The sequence below is a fragment of the Heterodontus francisci genome, chromosome 12 (genome assembly GCF_036365525.1).
Source record: "Heterodontus francisci isolate sHetFra1 chromosome 12, sHetFra1.hap1, whole genome shotgun sequence".
NCBI lineage: Eukaryota > Metazoa > Chordata > Chondrichthyes > Heterodontiformes > Heterodontidae > Heterodontus > Heterodontus francisci.
Genome location: NC_090382.1, coordinates 70,248,844 through 70,273,884, shown reverse-complemented (window position 1 = coordinate 70,273,884; position 25,041 = coordinate 70,248,844). Strand labels below are relative to the sequence as shown.

Sequence of the window (25,041 nt, the reverse complement as noted above, 5' to 3'; positions counted from 1 at the left end):
AGTATAATCTTGACAGAGCTAGTAGGGAGTAAAATCACGAAGTATTTTTTCACACAAAGGAGAGTGGCCATCCAGAATTCTCTCCCCCAAAAGACTGTGGGTGCTGAGCCAAATTAAGTTTTCAAGACTGAAATCGATAGATTTTTAAGTAAGGGACCAAGGGATATGGTGAGAAAGTGGAATTGAGGTACAAATTAGCCATGATCTAATAGAATAGTGAGACACAAGGGCTGATTAGGCTATTTCTTCTTCTATGTTGTTCTCAAAGCAATTTTTGAAAAAAATCACTGGTTATATGAACTCACTAATCATAATATTGCAGGTATTAGCCATCATTCTACTTACTACAAGACAGTAAACCAATTAGTTTAATGGTCTTCTGTCAAAGCCAAAGCCAATAACCATTATAATCTATGATTGCTCATGGCTATTATTGCTGGAATGTTGACATCAGCAATACAAATGATAAAGATAAATGCCTCTACTTACATATGCTTTGCAGCTTTTGGTTACAAGCAGAAAAAAGTTGGAAAATCTTTCAAAATATAGATCTAGGGTTTCTTCCTTGCACACAACCCGGAAGTTACACCCAAAATTTGTGCACAATATTGCTTTAATTTTGCTGATGCCAAATTACGTCCAAATTCATTGGAAAATGCCTGAACATAAAAATGGCAAAATAAAAACAAAGTTCTGGAAATACTGAGCAGCTTTGGCAGCATCCATGGAGACAGAAACAGAGTTAATGGCTGGAATTTGACATTGGGTGGGAGGCCCTGCCTGCCAGCCAAAAGGTCGGGAGTGAGCCCACCTCCACTGAGTCAGACGAGCCACGTCAGGATTTTACACTCCCCTGGCCCTTAATTGGCCTTGGGCGGAACTTTCCTCCCCTCTGAGGCAGGAAATCCAGCCTCCAAGAGATGCCGGCCAATCAGCGGGAGCATTGGCCACTGCTGGGACTGCAGCCAACCTCAGCAACAAGAGGGATGGCAGCCCTGGAAAAAAAAGGTAAATTTCTGGGGTCTTGCTAGGGACAATTGGTCGGGTGGGGGGGGGGGGATGGTTGGTTGTTGGGAGTGGTGGAGGAGTGTTGTGTAGTGGGGGTGGTTGGGCCGTGGTGGGGCCTTCCTTGGGGCACAGGATGCCCGATTAGGAGGGCCCCCCAGCCAGCAAGGAGCTGCCAGGTTTTACTTGGCAGCCTCCTGTGGGCCCTCAGCCACCTGCCCCTCAGCATCAGTGGGAGGAGGCCCTTAAGTGGTAGTTAATTGGCCACTTAAAGGGCTTCATCAGCCTGGAACAGGCTTCTCGCCGCCGCTGCCCTTCGTAAAATTGCAGTGGGGTGGGAAGGCATCAGGAATGGCCCCCCTCCGCCTCCCACTCAATTTTACAACTCCCTCCCACCACCAGCCCACTCCTGCAAGGTGGGGGGGGCATAAAATTCCAACCAATGTTTCAGGTCGATGACCCTTCATTAGTTCAGAACTGATGAAAAGTCATCGACCTGAAATGTGAATTCTGTTTTTCTCTCTTCACAGATGCTTCCAGACCTGCTGAGTATTTCCAGCACTTTCTGGTATTGTTTCAGACTTGCAGCATCCACAGTATTTCACTTTTATAAAAATGGGCCTAAATCAACATAAGCAATCAGGGCCCAAGGAAACACTGAACCCGCACCAGCATATTTCTTCTTTTGAGTCTTAAAATGTCAGTTCCTGCCCATATAACCATCATTCATGCATGTTAGGCACATCAGTCATGAGCTTCTGTTAGTTTGTGCCTTTTTTTCTCGTCTTTCATTTGAGAGTTGGAACATGGCCAGTTTTGTGGGCTGAGGGTATATTGGATGGACGTAAAAGATGGATAAGGCTTTGCCATATTGTACTTAAGCAGATGGCTTGCTTATAACCAAATTTCTGTGATCTTTTGAGCCATACAATAAGCTTGTGCCCAAATTACAGGTGTATCTGTGCACAAATGCAAAGGATACTGCAGGCCATGCAGTTGTTCGATACTGAAATGTGTTTACCTAACTATTCCATGAGTACTTAAGAACATGAATTAAAACAAATCTAAGTAACCTTTTTGTTTTGGTAACTGGCATCGCATATAACTACACAAAAATTAATAGTTATTCCTAAACAATTTATTAGGATCGCAGCTCTCTTGTGAATAATGTCATTAACACAGACTACTTTTTTTTGTTAACACTAATACATGTGAACCATATGTATCATAATATGTAACAGAAAAGTCATTGTAAACAGCTGTGAGTAGTGTTACTTTTTCAAGTTGGCTATAGCAGTTTATGCTCAAGGATTTCTCAGACAGACACTGCAAAACAATTGCAGATGAGAAAGACAGCTCGAGGCCTAAATAAAACAGGTTAGAGCTGGGCAATTGGTTCAACAAATCTGCAATGCCAAATTGTATCAGTGATGACAGGAATTCTGCCAAAGATAATTTATATTGCACTAAGAAGCTTGCATGCAATGTTTACACTGACAATTTTCATCACAGCATCAGTAGATGTACTCGCCAGGGTCAATGGACTAACTTTTTTTTGAAGGAAGAAAAGCACAGCTGGAGTAAGGAGAGTTTTAACCTCAAAATGTATTCAGGTGTACTGCATGCTAGAGCAGCATCCTTTACTACTGGTAACTTCAAGTACTTAGAATCAGTTTGTAAATATGCAGTCAGATCAGCAAGGTTGTGGAGCAATCAATCTCTAGTCAGAGAGGGAGAAAGGAAGACAGGCCAAACTAACGGAAGCAGATCTATAGCCCTCTTATAGGCATGTTATGCAGCTTTGTTGGCAGGTACTAAAAAGACATCTGTAACCCAGACTATTGCATCCTGTAGACTTAACAGGAAACATGGCAGAAAGGCAAAACAGTAAAACTGCAAAAGGTTGTCAGCGGAAAAAAAAGGGTGGGAAATATAAATATATCGAGGAATCTACACAGTAAACGGAAGATTATTATCCACTCAGGTTTGGATCAGACAATCTGATTTAGATTTTGACTGTGCAATAGTGTAAAATGGGTGTTAGTGAATTGGCAGCCTGTTTTACATCTCTCCAGATATTTATTTTTATTGCAGGTTGAAGCTCACAAGCTAACTGGAACAATTCCAAAATATAACCCAGCCACCAAAAGTTCAAACTTTAAAATAAAAATCTATTTTCCGCCCACTTTTGCAGAATCAACATCTGTGGTCCTTGGAAGAGTTTGTTATCGTGCCACCAAATAGAAGATAATGTAGCTACTTCACTCTCCCAGAGATTCGATGGTGGTTTGACCATTGATTGGTTATTACTGATTTAAAATTCACTGGCTTTGCCACATTTATATTATTCATGATGGCCTCTTTGAAAGTGCCATCAGAAGAATGGCTTCACCCAAGGATTCTGCCATATTGCAGTTTTCAAATTTGAAAAAGAAAGCAACTATAAATAAAAGTACTTAGAAAGGTGAATTGGAACAATGTGCAGAAAATGTGGTCCTCCCATGTTGTTGAATGATTACATGTGTGTAGAATTTTTAAGCTATCTATGCTTTAATTTTGATTGGTTGTGCTGGCTACAAGTTTTGGGAATTAATCTTGGAGTAAAGTAATACAACCACTAGCATAGTCATTGTCGCCAGAATAGAAGGCTAAACCATTTAATCAGCACCCTTGCTTTTCTGCAGATGTCCACAGAATTAATTCTGCACTCTCTGTGCTCCCAAATGTGAACACTTCTCTCTGGGACTGGAGGTCGGTGATAGGACTAAACAGTAAATTAGTGACTCTTCACCCATGTTCCCTACATGTGCAGCTCTCTGCCAGGACCATGGAATTGCCCCTTTCTTAGGCCTCACCAAAATATTTTTTAAAAATGCAAAAAGAAAGCTGCAATCTCAATATTTTGGTTCTTTGGTTATCTGTGAAATTACCCATTCATCCTATCACCAAACTAATTGTGCACCACACCTCTCCTCTGAATCATATTAGTACGTGATAATTTCAAAAGCTCTGGGGGGAAATTGATCCCTGTCATACCCAATCTATAGGCAAAAAATAGGAGTTAGATAGTGGGTTGGAGGAAGTGACCTATTTCCATGCACGATTGCCAATTGGTCCTGGAAGTACTAAGGCTGCCAAATTGCCACAAGTAGCAAAATGTATATTCTACTTGAGTATAACAAAGTCCAAACTGAGCACCTACTCTTTCCTAACGTTGTGGTACACATCCTAGAACACAACAGCACATCAAACCTCTGCCCTTACACATGGCAAGGATTGAACCTTTCTTTGAAGTTGGATGTGAATGAGTTATGTGGCAAAGATATTGGAACAGGAATAGACCATTCAGGCACTTGAGCCTGTTCTACCATTCAATTAGATCAAAGCTGATCTGTACTTCAACTTAATTTACCCACCATTGCTCCATATCCCTTGATACCATTACCGAACAAAAATCTGTCAATCTTGATCTTGAAAATTTAAATTGACTCAGCATCTACACCCATATGTGGGAGTAAATTCCAGATTTCCACTACCCTATATGTGAACAAGTACTTCCTAGCTTCACTCTAAATGGCCTAGCTCACATTTTAAAATTATGCCCTTTTGTTCTAGATTCCCCCACCAGAGGAAATGGTTTCTCTGGGTCTACACTTTTTGCCTTTACCATTTTAAACACCTCATTTGGATCACCAGTCAATGTTTTAAACTCAAGAGAATACAAACCAAATTTATGCAAACTGTTCTCAATTTAACCCTTTAAGCCTGGTATCATTCTGGTGAATCTGCATTGTACCTGCTCCAAGGTCAATATATCTATCCTGACATGCACTGCCCAAAACTAAACAAGGTACTCCATGTGGGTTTGATCAAAGCTCTACTGAAGAACAACTTCCTGTTACGGACAGAATTGAGAGAACTGAAATCCCAGTTCCCTTCCCTTAACTGTCCGTAATCAGTGTGTTTTCGACCCAGAATGAATGAAGGTGAAGCCATTGTTAATACAGTGGGGATAGATGGTGGCCATTCGCACCTACTTATTATTTAACTGTTTTGTTACAGCTCTCTTTGTTAAGTTTCAAGCTCGGGGACAGCGAGTCTAGGAGTCCATAGATATTGAGTTCTGGGTCAGACCACAAACAATAGGTGGTGTGAATTCCACAAATGGTTTTTGTCTTGGTATGTCCATTCAAGGAGAAAGGGGACCGGGTGCCACTGTTGATCCTCACAGCGGAGCCGCTCTTCACGCTTCCGTCACAACGCGACCGGGTGGTGACAATTCACCTCTACAATCCCCATGTTCCTGTGGTGGATGTACTCACCTTTCTCGCCAGGTACGTTGAGGTGGCCGGCAGCAGCACTGATGTCAAGGACCCCTTTGGGATTTGGACCAGCAAGCGGCAGGCAGGTCAAGGTGACCTTGAAGGTCGATGCCAGTGGAGCCATCATCCACCCTCCCTCCAGCTTCGCTATCGGGGGAGGTCGAGGCTTCCTGGTCTACGCTGGGCAGCCCAGAGATTGTCGCACCTGTGGCAAATCTGGTCACGTGGCAGCTAACTGCAGCACGGTTGTTTGCAAGAACTGCAGGGAGGAAGGCCATCAGACCAAGGACTGTAAGCAGACTAAGTGTTGCAACTTTGTGCGGGAGAAGGTACGACGAAGGCATCTGGTGTTCGAAATGAGACAAGCAACCTTCTCCGCAACGAGGAAAGTATACCTGAGAAGGAGAAGAAAGGGGAGGCAGCTGAAACCAGCGACCCAGCACCTACCCTGCGCCCGGAAACCCCTTCTCCACGGACAGAATCAATGAAGGAGGAAGCAGCAGATGGACAAACAGGTCAGTGACAAGTGGTGCAAAGTAAAACCACAAAGAAAAGACCTCCAAAAGTGCAACAGGCCACCACCCAAACCAGTGACAAGAGGAGGCTACCTTCTGAGACAGACTACAACAGCTCCTCTTCACTGGACGAGGAAGTGCTGGAACGATGGCCCCTTCAAAGGAGGCGGCAGAACTCCAAGGAGCTGGAAGATAAAGCCCCCCAGCCCCCGGGCACGGGAAGCTGTGATGGGACTGGCGAGCCCCAACCCTAAAGCGCCACGCCTAACGACATGGCCAGCGCATCCCAGCTCCGGGACACCGAGAGCAAAGACACGTCTGGCGCACCTCAGCTCCGGGAAGCCAGTTTGAACTGGCCTCGGGAGCCAAAGTTAACCACGGCAAGAGTGAGGCCATGTTCTTTGGGAACTGGGCTAACCGATCCTTTGTCCCCTTCACCATCGGGTCAAACTACATGAAGGGGCTGGGGATATGGTTCGGAAGGGCCGTGGCATGCACCAAAACCTGGGAGGAGCGAGTAGCCAAGGTACAACACAAGCTCAGAATGTGGGGGCAGCGATCTCTCTCCATTGTGGGTAAGAACCTGGTCATCAGGTGCGAGACACTCACGTTGTTGCTGTACGTGGCGTAGGTCTGGCCCATACCTCACTCCTGCGCTGTGGCGGTCACCTGAGCCATTTTCCGCTTTATCTGGGGATCCAAAATGGACCAGGTCCGGAGGGACACGATGTTCAAACCTCTGGATAAAGGCGGGAAAAATGTACCCAACGTGGCCCTCATCCTGATGACTACCTTCGTGTGCGGCTGCATCAAGCTGTGTGGAGACCACCAGTACGCAAACTCCAAGTGTCACTACGTGCTGAGGTTTTATCTGTGCCCGGTGTTGCGAAGGATGGGCCTGGTCACATTGCCGCGGAACGCTCCATCCAGTTGGACTGTGCTGTACCACCTATCCTTCGTTGGGCAGTTTCTGCAGGAAAACACCTTTGACCACCGATCCATCAGGCAGTGGTCTGCACGGAATGTCCTCAAGGCCCTACGGGAAAAGGAGACGGTGGATCCTGTTGGATGGTTCCCCGAGCAGACTGCCAAGGTCATTTAGCGGAATGCCTCATCACCAGAACTTTCAAACAAGCACCAAGATGTAGCTTGGCTAGTGGTGAGAAGAGCCCTCCCCGTCAGATCCTTCCTGCACGCCCGAAAGCTCGCCCCCTCCGCGCAATGCCCCTGCGGTGGCTGTGGTGGAGAAGAGACGGTTGCCCACCTCCTTCTGGAATGTGTCTTTGCAAAGCAGGTGTGGAAAGAGATGCAGTGGTTTTTGTCGAGTTTCATCCCAAGCAGCTCGGTAACACAGGAGTCTGTGCTCTACGGGCTGTTCCCAGAGACGCACACCGACACAAACATCAACTGCTGCTGGAGGACTATCAATTCGGTGAAAGACGCCCTTTGGTCTGCCCGAAACTTGCTGGTCTTCCAGCGCAGAGTTGTCCACCACCAAATGTTGCAGACTGGCACATTCCAAGGTCTAGGACTACGTGCTGAGGGACGCACTAAAGCTTGGGGCAGCCGTAGCAAAGGCTCAATGGGGAAAGACCACTGTGTAAGGTCCCCCCACCAAGCTGAATGGAGGGGCTGGATCTATGGGAAACCCCTCGAACTGTATTGGGAAAATTTTCATTTGCTGTAAAATGTAAAAATGTATATGGCATGACAAATGAAATGGAAGGGTTGTGAGGCAACTCATGATTGTATTGAAGGAAACTGATCGCCTCTGCACGGTTTGTATTTTTTGACTTGGTGCTGTTTGAAACTGTTTGGTAATGTATTTTTTTACAGATTTTTATGAATAAAGTATATTCTGGAAAAAAAAAAAATGTCCATTCAAGGGAGGCACTCCACCCATAGTCATTCAATTAGGAACTTTCCGGAGGCTTGAGATACTTCTGAGTCTGGACCGAAATTGCAAAAGTCACCTGACTCTCGGCAGCCATCTTATTGCAGCATTTTAATATCCATTGTGGTTCATTTAAAAAGAAAATTCAATTCCAGGAGATTTATGCTGAATACAGTTCATGTTTAAAGAGGGAATTCAGTGATCAGTTGTGCTCCAATGCCCCTTGTATCTGTCACTGAATGATGGTCATCATAATGCTGTGCTTCATGTGCTTCTGCCTCCAAAGCAACGATCAGGAATGTCCAAGTCCAGGTCTTTCATATGGCAAAGTTGTGCAGACAACAGCAGGTTACAACTATGTGGGAATTCTTGGAACACATGAGCTAGAGCATAGTGCAGACCCCTTTTGACCTATCAAGGCAGTGAAAGCACCCTGTTAAAACCCAATGGCCCTCTCTATGGCTACTTTGCTAGAGGCATGTGCCTCATTGTAGCATTATAGAAGGTACCATTGCTGATATTAGAATTAGAATTAGAATTAGAACATTACAGCGCAGTACAGGCCCTTCGGCCCTCGATGTTGCGCCGACCTGTGAAACCATCTGACCTACACTATTCCATTTTCATCCATGTGTCTATCCAATGTCCACTTAAATGCCCTTAAAGTTGGCGAATCTACTACTGCTGCAGGCAGGGCGTTCCACGCCCTTACTACTCTCTGAGTAAAGAAACTACCTCTCACATCTGTCCTATATCTATCACCCCTCAACTTGAAGCTATGTCCCCTCGTGTTTGCCATCACCATCCGAGGAAAAAGACTCTCACTATCCACCCTATCTAACCCTCTGATTATCTTATATGTCTCTATTAAGTCACCTCTCCTCCTCCTTCTCTCCAACGAAAACAACCTCAAGTCCCTCAGCCTTTCCTCGTAAGACCTTCCCTCCATACCAGGCAACATCCCAGTAAATCTCCTCTGCACCCTTTCCATTGCTTCCACATCCTTCCTATAATGCGGTGACCAGAACTGCACGCAATACTCCAGGTGCGGTCTCACCAGAGTTTTGTACAGCTGCAGCATGACCTCGTGGCTCCGAAACTCGACCCCCCTACTAATAAAAGCTAACACACCATATGCCTTCTTAACAGCCCTATTAACCTGGTTAGCAACCTTCAGGGATTTATGCACCTGGACACCAAGATCTCTCTGTTCATCTACACTACCAAGAATCTTCCCATTAGCCCAGTACTCTGCATTCCTGTTACTCCTTCCAAAGTGAATCACCTCACACTTTTCCGCATTAAACTCCATTTGCCATCTCTCAGCCCAGCTCTGCAGCCTATCTATGTCTCTCTGTACCCGACAACATCCTTCGGCACTATCCACAACTCCACCGACCTTAGTGTCATCTGCAAATTTACTAACCCACCCTTCTACACCCTCTTCCAGGTCATTTATAAAAATGACAAACAGCAGTGGCCCCAAAACAGATCCTTGCGGTACACCACTAGTAACTAAACTCCAGGATGAACATTTGCCATCAACCACCACCCTCTGTCTTCTTTCAGCTAGCCAATTTCTGATCCAAAGCTCTAAATCACCTTCAACCCCATACTTCCGTATTTTCTGCAATAGCCTAAAGTGGGGAACCTTATCAAACGCCTTACTGAAATCCATATACACCACATCCACTGCTTTACCCTCATCCACCTGTTTGGTCACCTTCTCGAAAAACTCAATAAGGTTTGTGAGGCACGACCTACCCGTCACAAAACCGTGCTGACTATCTCTAATGTACTTATTCTTTTCAAGATGATTATAAATCCTGTCTCTTATAACCTTTTCCAACATTTTACCCACAACCGAAGTAAGGCTCACAGGTCTATAATTACCAGGGCTGTCTCTACTCCCCTTCTTGAACAAGGGGACAACATTTGCAATCCTCCAGTCTTCCGGCACTATTCCTGTCGACAATGACATATTAGAGATCCCTGACTACCTGATGTGCCCTGTACCATAAAAATTGAAACTTTTTTCTCCCCTTACTAGGCACAGACAGGGGTGTCAGCAGATGACCATGTGCAACTCTTCATGCAGTAGGTAACAATGCTCCCCTATTGCTTATTTGGTAAAATGCACTCTTCTAACACATAGGTGTGCATTAAGGTCCTTTCAGGATTGGTTTGCCTGTCTATATATTTTTTGGGGGTGGTGAGGTGGAATATCTGGTTGTGCCTATCCTCCGGAATGCTGCCTGACTCTTCTTCGTTCCATCCAGTTATGCAAAGGGAATAACATACATACTACAGCAAAACTTTCTTTGGTGGTCGGGATAGGTCAAAATCTCAAACTCTCTGCATTTTCCAGACTTGGAAATTCCTCATTTCCTGAAGAACTGATCTTGGCAGCAACAGCTATGTCTTATTTCTTTCATTCTAACTTATCCCTAGTGTACTGCAACTGTAAAACCAGCCAATTTGAGGCTGCAAACCAATGACCCTTATGTTATAATGAGATGTCTAAGAACACGATAAATGGATTGTGGAAAGGGGTCAAGTTATAACTTAAGCTTAGGGAGATCAATTTGGACTGGAAAAACCAGTGGAAACATCTTGCTGCCCAAGAGAAAAAGATATCCCAATTTTACACTGCAAAAGTAAATGACATAGAATTTCAAGGTCATTTTTGTTTAGTGAATGGGATGACTGAGACAATTTGAAGGATCTACGCCCTATAGCTATATCAAAAATGTTAGCTGTCTTGAATACACATTTTTCCCATGCACCAGATGCAAAATTTTTATATGTAGATGGTACAAAGAGCTGATGCATTGTAACAGCTTTTAATAGAAACTGTTGTTGTGCATCTAATAACGAGTCAATGCATCAGCTACAAACTTGTTAAAACAGTTACATGATAGAAAAGTACTGATTTAGAATTGCTGTACTCATAATATTTTAAAACATCTCCTTTGTTGGAGGTTCCTTAACAGTTAGGGCCAATTATTTTTCTGCAGCAAAGGAGGCTCGGAAATATCCATTGTCTTTATGGTTTGTTTCAACAATAAAAATCATACTTTGTGGAAAAAGAATTGACAATAATATTACATCCTATTGCTCCAAACTTTCTGCAAATAGCTGCTTTTGGGAGCCATCTGTTTAGTCTGTTGTATATGCCTATGAGAAGGCGTGAATATGAGTATTGAGAGCACATGCTTAACGATGGTGTGCATTACTTATTTTTATTAACTAATTAGAAATGCAATTTCATATCTTTTCATAATTTTCCACATGTTGCTAGATGCTAATGTATTGGTCGACACTGTATTAAAGCAAGAGCTCTGAAGAAATATATGTGACTGTACACTATAGGTTATGGTAAAACTCAAACTGCCACAAGGAGGGAATAGTGTACCAGGTTTGAGAAAAAGTTTTACTAAAAAAGAATTTACCATGTAAACCCAGCTTAGTTTATTTGAGTTGCACTGCTCATCATTTATCCTAAAACAACAATTTGTATTTAGACTACCTTTAACGTAATAAAACATCCCAACGCACTTCACAGAAGGATTATAAAGCAAAATTAGACACTGAGCCACATAAGGCAATATTAGGCCTAACCATCAGCCTCAAGAAAACGAACATCATGGGACAGGACATCAGAAATGCTCCATCCATCAATATCGGCAACCACGCTCTGGAAGTGGTTCAAGAGTTCACCTACCTAGGCTCAACTATCACCAGTAACCTGTCTCTCGATGCAGAAATCAACATGTGCATGGGAAAGGCTTCCATTGCTATGTCCAGACTGGCCAAGAGAGTGTGGGAAAATGGCACACTAACACGAAACACAAAAGTCCGAGTGTATCAAACCTGTGTCCTCAGTACCTTGCTCTACGGCAGCGAGGCCTGGACAACGTATGTCAGCCAACAGCGACGTCTCAATTCATTCGATCTTTTCTGCCTCCGGAGAATCCTTGCCATCAGGTGGCAGGACCGTATCTCCAACACAGAAGTCCTCGAGGCGGCCAACATCCCCAGCTTATACACCCTACTGAGCCAGTGGCGCTTGAGATGGCTTGGCCATGTGAGCCGCATGGAAGATGGCAGAATCCCCAAGGACACATTGTACAGAGAGCACATCACTGGTATCAGACCCACCGGCTGTCCATGTCTTTGCTTTAAAGACGTCTGCAACGCGACATGAAGTCCTGTGACATTGATCACAAGTCGTGGGAGTCAGTTGCCAGTGATCACCAGAGCTGGCGGGCAGCCATAAAGGCGGGGCTAAAGTGTGGCGAGTCAAAGAGACTTAGCAGTTGGCAGGAAAAAAGACAGAAGCAATAGGGGAGAGCCAACTGTGTAACAGCCCCGACAACCAATTTTACCTGCAGCAGCTGTGGAAGAGTCTGTCATTCTGGAATTGGCCTTTATAACCACTCCAGGCGTTGCTTCACAAAGCACTGACCACCTCTAGGCGCTTACCCATTGTCTCTCGAGACAAGGAGGCCAAAGAAGAAGAAGAAGAGGGCAGATGGCCAAAAACTTGGTCAAAGAGGCAGGTTTTAAGGAGCTTCTTAAAGGAGGAAAGAGAAGTGGAGAGGTTTAGGGAGAGAATTCCAGCACTTCAGGCCAAGGCAGTGTTCTACTCCGGCAAGCCAGTTGGTAAAGGATAGAACTGGAGCCAATCTTAACTCAGTCTGACATGTATTTACAAAGTGAAACATTACAAGGATAGACCTCCACACTCAACCACAACACAGTGTAGTAAGTGTCTCTTTTTTATACTCAAGTGACACTCCAATTAATGCCCTCCACCTGCATGTAATTAAACACAATTGATATACAGGCATCTGAAGGTATGATAACCAACACTGAAGCAATTAAAATTGGGAATGCTTAAGAGGCCAGAATTATATGAGCACAGCTATCTTAGCTGATAGTAGGGCTGGTTGAGCTTACAGAGATAGGGAAAGGGCACTGCCATGGAGGGACTTGAAAACAAGAATGAGAATTTTAAAATTGAGGCATTGCTTGAGCAGGAGCAGGGTAGGTCAACAAGCAGAGGGATGATAGGTGAAAATAATTGGCACAGGCAGCAGAGTTTTGGATGACATCAAGTTTACAGAGGGTAGAATGTGGGAGGCAGGCCAAGAGTGCATTAGAAGGTCTAGAGGTAACAAAAGCACAAATGAGGGTTTTAGTAGCAGATAAACTGAGGCAGGGGGAGACTCGGGTGATGTTATGGAGGTAGAAATAGCCAGTCTTAATGATGGCATAGATATGACACCAACGTTGTGAGCAGTCTGGTTCAGCCTCAGAATGGGACAGCAATGGAGTTGGTAGCTAGAGAACGGAGTTTGTAATGGGGACCAAAGGCAATGGCTTCGGTCTTCCCAATATTTAACTGAAGGAAATTTCTGCTCATTCAGTACTGGATGTCAGACAAGCAGTCTGTCAATTTAGATAAGTGGAGGGGTGGAGAGAGGTAGTGGTGAGGTAGAGTTGAATGTCGTCAGCATACATGTGGTAACTAAGATTGTGTTTTCGGATGATGTCACCAAGGGGCAGCATGTAGATGAGAAATAGGAGGGGCCAAGGATAGATTCTAAGGAGACACCAGAGGTAATGGTGTGGAAGCAGGAAGAGAAGTCACTGCAGATGATTCTCTGCCTACGACTAGATGGATAAGAATGGAACCAGGTGAGAGCAGTTCCACCCAGTTGGACAACAGTGGAGAGGCATTGGAGGAGGATGTTGTGGCCAACTGTGTCAAAGGCTGCAGATAGGTTGAGAAGGATGAGGAGGGATAGTTTACCTTTGTCACAGTCACATAGGATCATAGAAATCATAGAAAGTTTAAGGCACAGAAAGAGGCCACTTGCCCATCGTGTCTGTGCCGGCCGAAAAACGATCCACCTATTCTAATCCCACCTTCCAGCATTTGGTCTGTAGCTCTGCAGATTATGGCAATTGAGGTGCATATCCAGACTCCTTTTGAATGAGTTGAGGGTTTCTGCCTCAACTACCCTTTCAGGCAATGAGTTCCAGACCCCCATCAACCTCTGGGTGAAAACATTTTTCCTCATCTCCCCTCTAATTTTTCTACCAATCACTTTAAATCTATACCCCCTAGTCGCTGATCTCTCTGCTAAAGTGAATAGGCCCTTCACCTCCACTCTATCCAGGCCCCTCAAAATTTTGTACATTTCAATCAAATCTCCCCTCAGCCTTCTCTGTTCCAAGGAGAACAACCCCAGCCTATCCAATCTTTCCTCATAGCTGCATTTTTCCAGTTCTGGCAACATCCTCGTAAATCTTCTCTGTATCCTGTCTAGTGCAATCACATCCTTTCTGTAATGAGGTGACCAGAACTGCAGACAGTACTCAAGTTGTGACCTAACCAATGATTTAAACAGTTCCAGCATAACCGCCCTGCTCTTATGTTAACAATATGTTAATGGTGTGTTGCCTTTGCTCCATGACCTTTTGGTCAGCTATGTGCCCTGGTCCAATCAACACCTCCTTTGTTATCTTTTGCCCCACCCCCACCTCACTTGCTTATAACCTGTGACTTTTCTAATATTTGTCAGTTCCGAAGAAGGGTCACTGACCCGAAACGTTAACTCTGCTTCTCTTTTCACAGATGCTGCCAGACCTGCTGAGTGGTTTAAGCATTTCTTGTTTTTATTTCAGATTTCCAGCATCCGCAGTATTTTGCTTTTATTTTGAGGACTGAAAAATGATGGTCAGACCTGCCACTATTTCCTCTCTTGCTTCTTTTAGCAGCCTGGGGTACATTTCATCCAGCCCTGCTGATTTGTCAACTTTCAAGGATGCTAATCCCATTAATACTTCCTCCCTCCCTATGTTTATCACAGCCAATACTTCACACCCCTCTTCCTTAACTACAATATCTGCATTGTTCCCCTCTTTTGTGAAAACAGATGCAAAGTATTCATTAAGAACCATACCAACATCTTCCACCCCTACACATAGGTTACCTTTTTGGTCTTTTATGGACCCTACTCTCTCCTTAGTTATCCTCTTATTCTTAATGTATTGATAAAACATCTTTGAGTTCACCTGGATTTTGCTTGCCAATATCCTTTCATGCCCTCTCTTTGCTTTCCTAATTTCCTTTTTGATTTCACCCCTCCACTTTCTATACTCCTCTTGGCTTACTGGAGTATTGAGTTCTCGGTGTCAGACATAAGTTTTCCTCTTCTGCCTTATCTTACCCTGTAGACTCCTTGACATCCATGGGGCTTTAGATTTGACCGTCTCACTCTTTTTCTTTGTGGGAACATGTTTACTCTGAACCCCTTGAATCTCCCCTTTAAATACTTCCAACTGTTCTGACACTGATTTACCTTCAAGTAGCTGTTTCCAGTCCACTTTCACTAAATCACTCCTCAGTTTAGTAAAATTGGCCTTGGCCCAATTGAGAACTCTAACTCCTGTTCTATCTCTGTCCTTTTCCATAATTATGTTAAAACTAACTGAATTATGAATTATCTCATTTGTGACATTGATAAGAGCAGTTTCAGTACTGTGACGGGGCAGACACTTAGGGCTAGATTTTCAATCACCCGTGATGCGCTGCAAATTTCAAAGGGCAGGGAGGTGGGGGGTAGCCGCCAACCCACAGTCCTCCATTTAACTGGCTATTAATCTTATTGAAGAGGTTGTTAATGAGCTGGAGCGAGATGGAATGAAATTTTCAAAGCTACGAACGGGAAGCGTGAACGGTTTGGGGCACATTAGTGCAAAGGAATGATGAGCACAGCAGAGAGCTATTATTTATTGTTGCTCCTGATATAAAGTCTTAAAACAAAAGGGAAAATAAAACTGAGGTGCCAATGCAGTGGCACAAAGTTGCTATCTTTTGAGAAGAGCGGAGTCTGTGGCAGTTGTTTGGACCATGAAGCTGATCGCTCTGTACTCTTCTGCCTGCTCCATAGGCGACAGCAAGCCCAGCCATGGCTGCCGTCTGCCTTTGAGAATCACCCTCCAAAGCCAGTATTTGTCTCCAGGCTGCGCCCAGCGCCACTACTTGGGCACCAAACTCACCCCGGCCCAATTAGGGCCTTTGCATATCAAAATAGCATCGCGTCAGTGACATGGATGCAGCGCAGTGTTGGGACCTCGAAATGATACAGGAATCGGGTTCTCGATCACAGATTGAAAATCCAGCCCTTGGTTAGAGGGATTCAAACGTGGACTTCCAGGAAAGATGGGCATGGATTTGGGAGGGGAGGGCACAGTGGCGCAGTGGTTAGCACCACAGCCTCACAGCTCCAGCGACCCGGGTTCAATTCTGGGTACTGCCTGTGTTGAGTTTGCAAGTTCTCCCTGTGTCTGCGTGGGTTTTCGCCGGGTACTCCGGTTTCCTCCCACCACAAAAAGACTTGCAGGTTGATAGGTAAATTGGCCATTATAGATTGCCCCTAGTATAGGTAGGTGGTAGGGGAATATAGGGACAGGTGGGGATGTGGTAGGAATATGGGATTAGTGTAGGATTAGTATAAATGGGTGGTTGATGGTCAGCACAGACTCGGTGGGTCGAAGGGCCTGTTTCAGTGCTGTATCACTAAATAAATTTAAAATTTTTTTTTAAAAAACACGTTCAAAGAGAGGAAAGGGAGGTTGGAGATGAGGCAATAGCTTGCAAGGACGGTGAGGTCAAACGTTTTATTTTAAAAGGAGAACGGTGATGGAGCAGATTTAAATGCAAGGCAGACAACACCTGAACAGAGAAAACCATTAACAATGTCAGCTAATGTGGTGACCAGAAAGGAAAGTTGGGTGGTCAGCAGTTTAGTGGGAATAGGGTCAATGGAGTAGGAGGTGGGTCTCATGAACAAGAAGAGCTCGGAGATGGCAGGAGGGGAGATAGGAGAGGAACTAGAAAAATAAAAATAAAGACTGATTTTTTTCATATTCTGATTTAGAAAATGAGAATTAAATGATGCATCAACTTTAAAAATGTTCTTTGCTGTCTTTTTAAATAGTCCCTGCAAATACTAGTTGTAAATTGCTTCAGCCTTTGAAAAGCTAATAAAAAGATTATGAACTCAAATAAAATACAAATTCATTCATATTTACTGACTGTCTTTAAGAAATAGCTGCTTCTAGAATGTAGAGAATTTTCCTGCACCACAAGTTTTTTTCTGGCAATGGTGAATGTGCATGATGTGTCAGCTTGAAGGGTACAAGGAAAAAGTCCCTGGTCTGAATTTTTGCCATGGGGGCAGGAAACGAGCACTGGGTTTGTTTTTTTGGGTCAGAAACCTGAAACTAATTAAAGTTAAGATTTACAGGAGTATGAGCCCTTAATTGATGTGGAGTTGGGTTCCCTGTCCAATTAGAGCCACTTTCAACATTTGCTCCCTCCACCGCTGGTGCACAGTGGCAGCAGTGTGAACCATCTACATGATGCACTGCAGCAACACACCAAGACTCCTTCAACAGCATCTTCCAAACCAATGAACTCTATCACAAAGAAGGACCAGGGCAGCAGACACATAGGAACACCACCACCTGAAAGTTTGCCTCCAAGTCACCCACATTATAAACGCCATTCCTTCATTGTTTCTGGGTCAGAATAAACCTGTAACAGCCTTCCTAATAACACTGTGGGCATACCTACACCAGATGGACTGTAGTGGTTCAAGAAGGCGACTCATCACCACCTTCTCAAGGGCAATTATGGATGGGCAACAAATGCTGGCCTTGCCAGTGATGCTCACATTCCATGAAAGAATAAAAAAAAGTGGCAGCAGGAATGGAGGTGGGTCAGATGAAGTGTGGGACTGATTTTGACTTGCACAGCACCCAGCACTAAGACTGCTGGCTGTCCTGATTGTGAAATCTGCTGATTGTGCTAAAGCCTTCCAAAGCACCAGAGGGAAGCAAGATGTCACAGGAGAGCCAGAGGCCTGGCACCCAGGGAAGGGCTGCCCCTCACTTCATCAAAGCCAACCTGGATCTAATGTTGGAGACCATGAGGGAGAAGAGGGCGGTCCTCTTCCTGGAGGGTGACAGGAGGAGTCCACCCTGTAGCATGGAGCACTAAGTTGGTCACTGGTCACTATTATTGTCTCCATATCACTTTTTCTGCTCTGTGCATTGTATAAATGACAACACTTTAAGACACACATCAGGAACTCCTTTCATTGCTGCCATGGCAGGAAAAGTGGTATGAGTTGGTGAAAGCAATAACAGGATCCTCCATGGTGAGGGCAAAGCCTCTGGGAAGATATGCTTCCTTCATTGGCAATAAGTGATTAAGATGTTCCAGGCTGCGTCTTCCGTGTGTGTGTTAGCACAGGTATCTCAGATTCCCTTCCATGCCATGGCCCTCAAACTGGGTCAGAGGGGCTCAGATGAAATGTTCCTAGATCAGGAGATCCCTGATATTCATGGCATCCTCACAAGCCCTTTGCACCCTGGTCACATCCCTGTGCAGCGGGGGCACCTCTCTATTCAGTGTCATTTCCCTCTGCCTCCACTTCCTCCCCATCTCTCACCTTCTGCTCCTCCCCCGATGAACTATATCCTTCCAGGGCCTCACTGTCCTCAAGGTCCACACATCTCTGGAGGGCCATGTTATGGAGAATGCAACAGACCACCATAATGAGCAAGACCCTTGCAGGAGGTTATTGGAGGGTACTTTAGACCTGTCCAGACACTGGAAGCACATCTAGAGAAGCCTGATGGACTTCTCAATGGTTGTCCTACTGAGTAGGTGGTATTGGTTGTATCGGCTCTGTGCCTCTGTCTGGGGCTCCCTTTGAGGGTTGAGTAGCTACGTCTTCATGGGATATCCCTTGTCCCCCAGGTTCCATTCACGCACTTTGGAATTAGAGTGAAGATCCGACGCAGCCTGGACTGGCGGAGGATGAAGGAGTCATGGCAGCTGCCAAGAAAGTGAGTGCACACATCAAGGAAGCTTTTGTTGTGGCCACAGACCAGTTGGACATTGAGGGAGTGGAACACTTTGCTGTTGATGGATCTCACTGACCGATCACTTGATGTCTTGAGGGCCACATGGGTGCAATCGATGATGCCCTGTAACTGGTGAAATTCAGCAATGGTGGCGAAACCCAATGCCCTCTGTCCCTGTGAGGCCGCGTCTGTTGTCAAATGAATGTACTGTCCAGCTCCGGCAATAAGGACTTCAGTGACCAGCAAGATGCAGCGGAGAGCAATCATTTGTGAGAGGCCACTGAGGTCGGTAACTGATCCTTGGAAAGAGCCAGAAACGAAGAAGTTCAAGATGACAGTGACTTTGATGACCACTGGCAGGGCATGGCGAGCAGAGCTGCGAAGTGTGAGGTCTTCGGCAATGAGGTCACAGATATCTGTGACCATCTGCCTCGAGAGTCGCAGTCTCCTGTGGCATTGGGCCTTGGTCATTTCCAGACAGCCCCATCTTCGGCAGTAGATCCAGTGGTGAGGGCGTGGCCTCCATTGCCTTTCGGTCCATCTTTCCTCTCCTGTGCACTCCTGCTGATTGGGGTTCCATGCTTCCTGCGGAGGATGTTGCCCCTCTTCGACACTGGGTCCAAAATCTGACAGTCGTGTCCCCATTGCCAGCTGCGGCCTACCTTTTGGACAGGTGGCTGCCCTATTGTGATTGGAAGCCTTGCCCCTGCTCCTCTTCCCCCACGATGCTGGTGGTGGGGGGGGGGGGGGGTGGCGTTGACGACCCCATTCAATGCCCAAGCTGAGTACCCACTTTTCCCGCCAACTGCACAGGCAAAGGGCACCCCCTTTTCAACTACCGAGTCCCCCTTTGCCCCGTTGACCATCTTATGGAACCCGGGTGATGCCCTGGGGCAGCCATGACTGGCTCCCCACTCTGCACTCGCCTGCCTTCAAATGATCAAAAATGGGCAGCTTCTGAAACCCGTGTGTCCCCTTCGAAATTCCACCCTCCCCTTCCAACAAGCTGCTAATGAGCTTTTTAACTATTTCATTGGCCTCAATGGGGAGCCGAGGGGGATTGCTGTCCTGCCATCCCCCTGCCCTGGTGAACATTGCCGGCACCGGGAACAGTGTCTTGAAATCGACATGCCAGTCAGTGCCAGTAATTTTGGGCCCCCCCACCCCATCTCTGTTCTCCACCACAGGGATGGCCCGAAAACTCAGTTTGTGACATTTCAAGGACAAACTGTACAATCTGACTCAAAACTGTTTACGTATGAGAACAGTAATAGGAGTCATTTGGCTCACCACATGTTAAAAGGTCACTTCCAAGGAAATCAGCAGCTCAGATGCCTATATAAAAACATGCATTTGATTTTGGCAGAGAATACGATGCTTACCAATGACTCCTCTTCTTCCTGCTTTGCCTCGCTTTCCTGGGGGACCTACATAGAAAGAAAAGAGAGAATTAACTTTTTTGTTTGTTGTTGGATTTAAGGATATTTGTTTAAATCCCATTGTAGGAATCTGTAGCATCTCTGCCCTCTCTGCAGAATTGAAACACTTCATTCAGCACTACATACCATATGGCCTCTGCATACCACAATGCAGGTGTTCTGTTACTTGCACATTCCTGGAAATTATGCCTGGCATTTATTATTACAATGAAAACAAGAAATGCTGGAAATACTCAGCAGGCCTGGTAGCATGTGTGGAGAAAGAAGCAGAGTTAATGTTTCAGGTCAGTGATCCTTCTTCAGAACTGGCAAATATTAGAAATGTAAAAGGTTATAAGCAAGTAAAGTGGGGGTGGGGCAAGAGATAACAAAAGAGGTGTAGATAGGACAAGGTCACAGAATAGCTGACCAGAAGGTCATGGAGCAAAGCTATGTCAATGGTGTGTTGAAAGACAAAGCATGAGTACAGAAAGGGTGTTAACGGACTGACAATTGAACAGCCGCAAGTACAAACATGAAAAAAACAGTGGCTCAGCAAACTGAACAAACTAAGATGATATAAAATAAAATAAACACAAAAGAATATATATTAAAAAAGGAAAAAGAAAAAAATAACTAAAAATAAAAGTAAAATGGGGGGCCTGTCGTGCTCTGAAATTATTCAACTCAATGTTCGGTCCGGCAGGCTGTAGTCTGCCTAATCGGTAAATGAGATGCTGTTTCTCGAGCTTGCGTTGATGTTCACTGGAACACTGCAGCAGTCCCAGGACAGAGATGTGAGCATGAGAACAGGGGGGAGTGTTGAAATGGCAAGCAACTGGAAGCTCGGGGTCCTGCTTGCGGACTGAGCGGAGGTGTTCTGCAAAGCGGTCACCCAGTCTGCGTTTGGTCTCCCCAATGTAGAGGAGACCACATTGTGAGCAGCAAATACAGTATACTACAATGAAAGAAGCACAAGTAAATCGCTGCTTCACCTGAAAGGAGTGTTTGGGGCCTGGGATAGTGAGGAGAGAGGAGGGGGACTAATGCCCCTCCAGATCCTTCTTCCCCTTCACTTCCCTCTGACCCCACCCCTTCTGATCTGATCCCTTGCCATGTATTCACTATTCCCTATGACCTCCCCCTCGCTAATGCTGAATGTTCTGTACTCAGCAAAGGTCTCAGTTTTATCCCCTTACACCCCCACCTCAATGAATTTCGCACTCGTTGAGCTCTTCTTCTGTCGCTTCCGCCTCCGGGCTCACTTCTTTGACCAGGATCTTCCCTCTACAGCTTCCAACCTCATAGTCCTGCAACCCCAGCCAGCCCGCTTCTACCTCCTTCCCAAAATCCACAAACAGGACTGTCCCAGCAGACCCATTGTTTCAGCCTGCTCCTGCCCCACTGAACTTATTTCTTCCTATATTGATTCTACCTTTTCTCCGTTGGTCCACTCCCTTCCCACCTACATCTGTGACTCTTCAGACGCCCTACGTCATTTTGACAATTTCCAGTTTCCTGGCCTCAACCGCCTCCTCTTCACTATGGACATTCAATCTCTCTACACCTCCATCCACCACCAGGACGTTTTGAGGGCTCTCTGCTTCTTCCTTTAACAGAGGCACAACCAGTCCCCATCCACCACCACCCTCCTCCACCTGGCTGAACTTGTTCTCACATTGAACAACTTCTCCTTCAACTCCACTCACTTCCTTCAAGTAAAAGGTATTGCTATGGGTACCCGCATCGGTCCTAGTTATGCCTGTCTTTTTGTGGGATATGTCGAGCATTCTTTGTTCCAGTCCTACTCAGGCCCCCTCCCCCAACTCTTTTTCGGGCACATTGATGACTGTATCGGTGCCGTTTCCTGCTCCCGCCCCGAACTGGAAAACTTTATCAACTTTGCTTCCAATTTCCACCCTTCTCTCACCTTTACATGGTCCATCTCTGACACTTCTCTTCCCTTCCTCGACTTCTCTGTTTCCATCTCTGGGGATAGGCTGTCTGCTAATATCCATTATAAACCCACCGACTCCCACAGCTACCTCAACTACAGTTCTTCACACCCTGCCTCCTGTAAGGACTCCATTCCATTCTCCCAGTTTCTCCATATCCGACGCATCTGCTCTGATGATGCTACCTTCCATGACAGTGCTTCTGATATGTCTTCCTTTTTCCTCAACCGAGGATTCCCCCCCACTGTGGTTGACAGGGCCCTCAACCATGTCCGGCCCATTTCCTGCACCTCTACCTTCACCCCTTCCTCTCCCTCCCAGAACCGTGGCAGGGTTCCCCTTGTCCTCACTTTCCACCCCATCAGCCTCCATATCCAAAGGATCATCCTCCGCCATTTCCGCCACCTCCAGCGTGATGCCACTACCAAACGCATCTTCCCCTCCCTTCCTCTGTCAGCATTCCGAAGGGATCGTTCCCTCCGTGACACCCTGGTCCACTCCTCCATTACCCCCACCACCTCATCCCCTTCCCACAGCACCTTCCCCTGCAATCGCAGGAGGTATAATACCTGCCCATTTACCTCCTCTCTCCTCACTATCCCAGGCCCCAAACACTCCTTTCAGGTGAAGCAGCGATTTACTTGTACTTCTTTCAATGTAGTATACTGTATTTGCTGCTCACAATGTGGTCTCCTCTACATTGGGGAGACCAAACGCAGACTGGGTGACTGCTTTGCGGAACACCTCTGCTCAGTCCGCAAGCAGGACCCCGAGCTTCCAGTTGCTTGCCATTTCAACACTCCCCCCTGCTCTCATGCTCACATCTCTGTCCTGGGCTTGCTGCAGTGTTCCAGTAAACATCAACGCAAGCTCGAGAAACAGCATCTCATCTACCGATTAGGCAGACTACAGCCTGCCGGACTGAACATTGAGTTCAATAATGTCAGAACGTGACAGGCCCCCCATTTTACTTTTATTTAGTTATTTTTTTCTTTTTCCTTTTTTAATATATATTCTTTTGTGTTTATTTTATTTTATATCATCTTAGTTTGTTCAGTTTGCTGAGCCACTGTTTTTTTCATGTTTGTACTTGCGGCTGTTCAATTGTCAGTCCGTTAACACCCTTTCTGTACTCATGCTTTGTCTTTCAACACACCATTGACATAGCTTTGCTCCATGACCTTCTGGTCAGCTATTCTATGACCTTGTCCTATCTACACCTTCTCCTTTGTTATCTCTTGCCCCACCCCCACTTTACTTGCTTATAACCTTTTACATTTCTAATATTTGCCAGTTCTGAAGAAGGATCACTGACCTGAAATGTTAACTCTGCTTCTTTCTCCACAGATGCTGCCAGACCTGCTGAGTGGTTCCAGCATTTCTTGTTTTTAATTCAGATTTCCAGCATCCACAGTATTTTGCTTTTAGTTTATTATTACAAATTAGTTTGGTCCTCTGATAGAGGGTTATTTGTAAATTTTAAAAATAGAAATGATAACTAAAGTGCTTCTGTTAACAGATGAATCTCATGAAGAGAATATTTGTTTTCCAGCAACATAGGCTGGGAAATTCCTCAGAGCTGTTCCCACTCTGCTTGCACTTCAGACAAACCAATATTGGAAGAACAAGAGCAGTTCCAAGAAATTTCCCGGCCATAATAAGCAGATGATAGAGAAACTGAAATTCACTGAAAGCCACTGAAATTCCATTTTATTCCCAGCTGAGGCAAATTCTTCAACATACCAAATTACTCATACTCTGGCTTTGCTTAACTTCTTTTAATCAATCAGTCATTTTGTTCGTTAAGTGTGACATGATTGTGTGCAGAATCCTATTCTTAGCCAAGTGACTGATCACAGCCAAATGAATCCATTTGTTAACATATGGTGTTCATCTAAAAACTATTATTGAACACCTATGCAGAATACATGCGCCAAACAATAACAGCAGGGTGATGCCAGTTCATATTCCATATGGATTGAAGCTTGCTGGCTGAATTATTTTTCCACACTGGTGGCTTGCACAGGAAATAATTTCCCATTCTATTAGTAATGAATAAAGCATACAGAAAACTGTGAGCCAATTTTCCTGACCTTTACTTCTGGGAATGCCCATTTCCCTGTTAAAAGGGATGCACCAGGGCTGGCCTGCAGTGTGCACAGGTCTATTACAATTGTGCTGTTCCAAGCCAGCCTCCTGTTTCATTTTGCCGAGATTCTGCTTGCTGGGTGTCTTTGCGCTTAGTTTCTCTTTGTGCTTTTGTGGTTCTTTTAATTTAGCCATCTAATGCAGTAGTGTCCTGTTCTATCTTAAGAGATTACATGGGATAACACAGGAGATACAGCACAGAAACAGGCCATTCGGCACAAGTAGTCCATACCGTTGTTCATGCTCCACTCGAGCTTCCTTCCATCTTTCCTCATCTAACTCTATCAGCATAATCCTCTATTTCCTTCTCCATCATGTGCTTATGTAGCCTCCCCTTAAATGCATCTACGTGATTCATTTCAACCACTTCCTGTGGTAGTGAGTTCAACATTCTCACCACTCTCTGGGTAAAGAAGTTTCTTCCAAATTCCCCATCTGATTTCTTGGTGATTATGTTATATTGATGGCCTCTACTTTTGCTCCTCTCTACAAGTGGAAACATTCTCTGTGTCTACCCTACAAAAACTTTCATAATTAAGTCACCCTTCAGCCTATCTTTTCAGGAAAAAAAAGAGTCCCAGCGTGTTCCATCCTCCCCTGATAGATATATCCCCACATTTCTGGTATCTTCCTTGTAAATCATTTTTTGCTCCCTCTCCAGAGTCTTTTTTACCTTTTTTATAATATGGCGACCAGAATTGTGCACAGTACTCCAAGTGTGGTCTGACCAAGGGTTCGATACAAGTTTAGCAAACTTCTATACTTTTCAATTCTATTCCTCCAGAAATAAACCCTAGAGTTTGGTTTGCTTTTGTAAAGGTCTTGTTAACCTGT

The 25,041-nt window shown here is 45.2% G+C and overlaps 1 protein-coding gene across 1 annotated transcript in view; it reads right to left on the bottom strand.

Moving 5' to 3' along the window:
- Positions 1 to 25,041, bottom strand: part of LOC137375617 (collagen alpha-1(XXIII) chain-like) — a 339,099-nt gene that overhangs the window by 228,499 nt on the left and 85,559 nt on the right. The window contains exon 3 of the mRNA XM_068042994.1: positions 20,069 to 20,113. Within this exon, the coding sequence (XP_067899095.1) occupies positions 20,069 to 20,113 (45 nt within the window). The remainder of the gene's footprint in view (positions 1 to 20,068; positions 20,114 to 25,041) is intronic.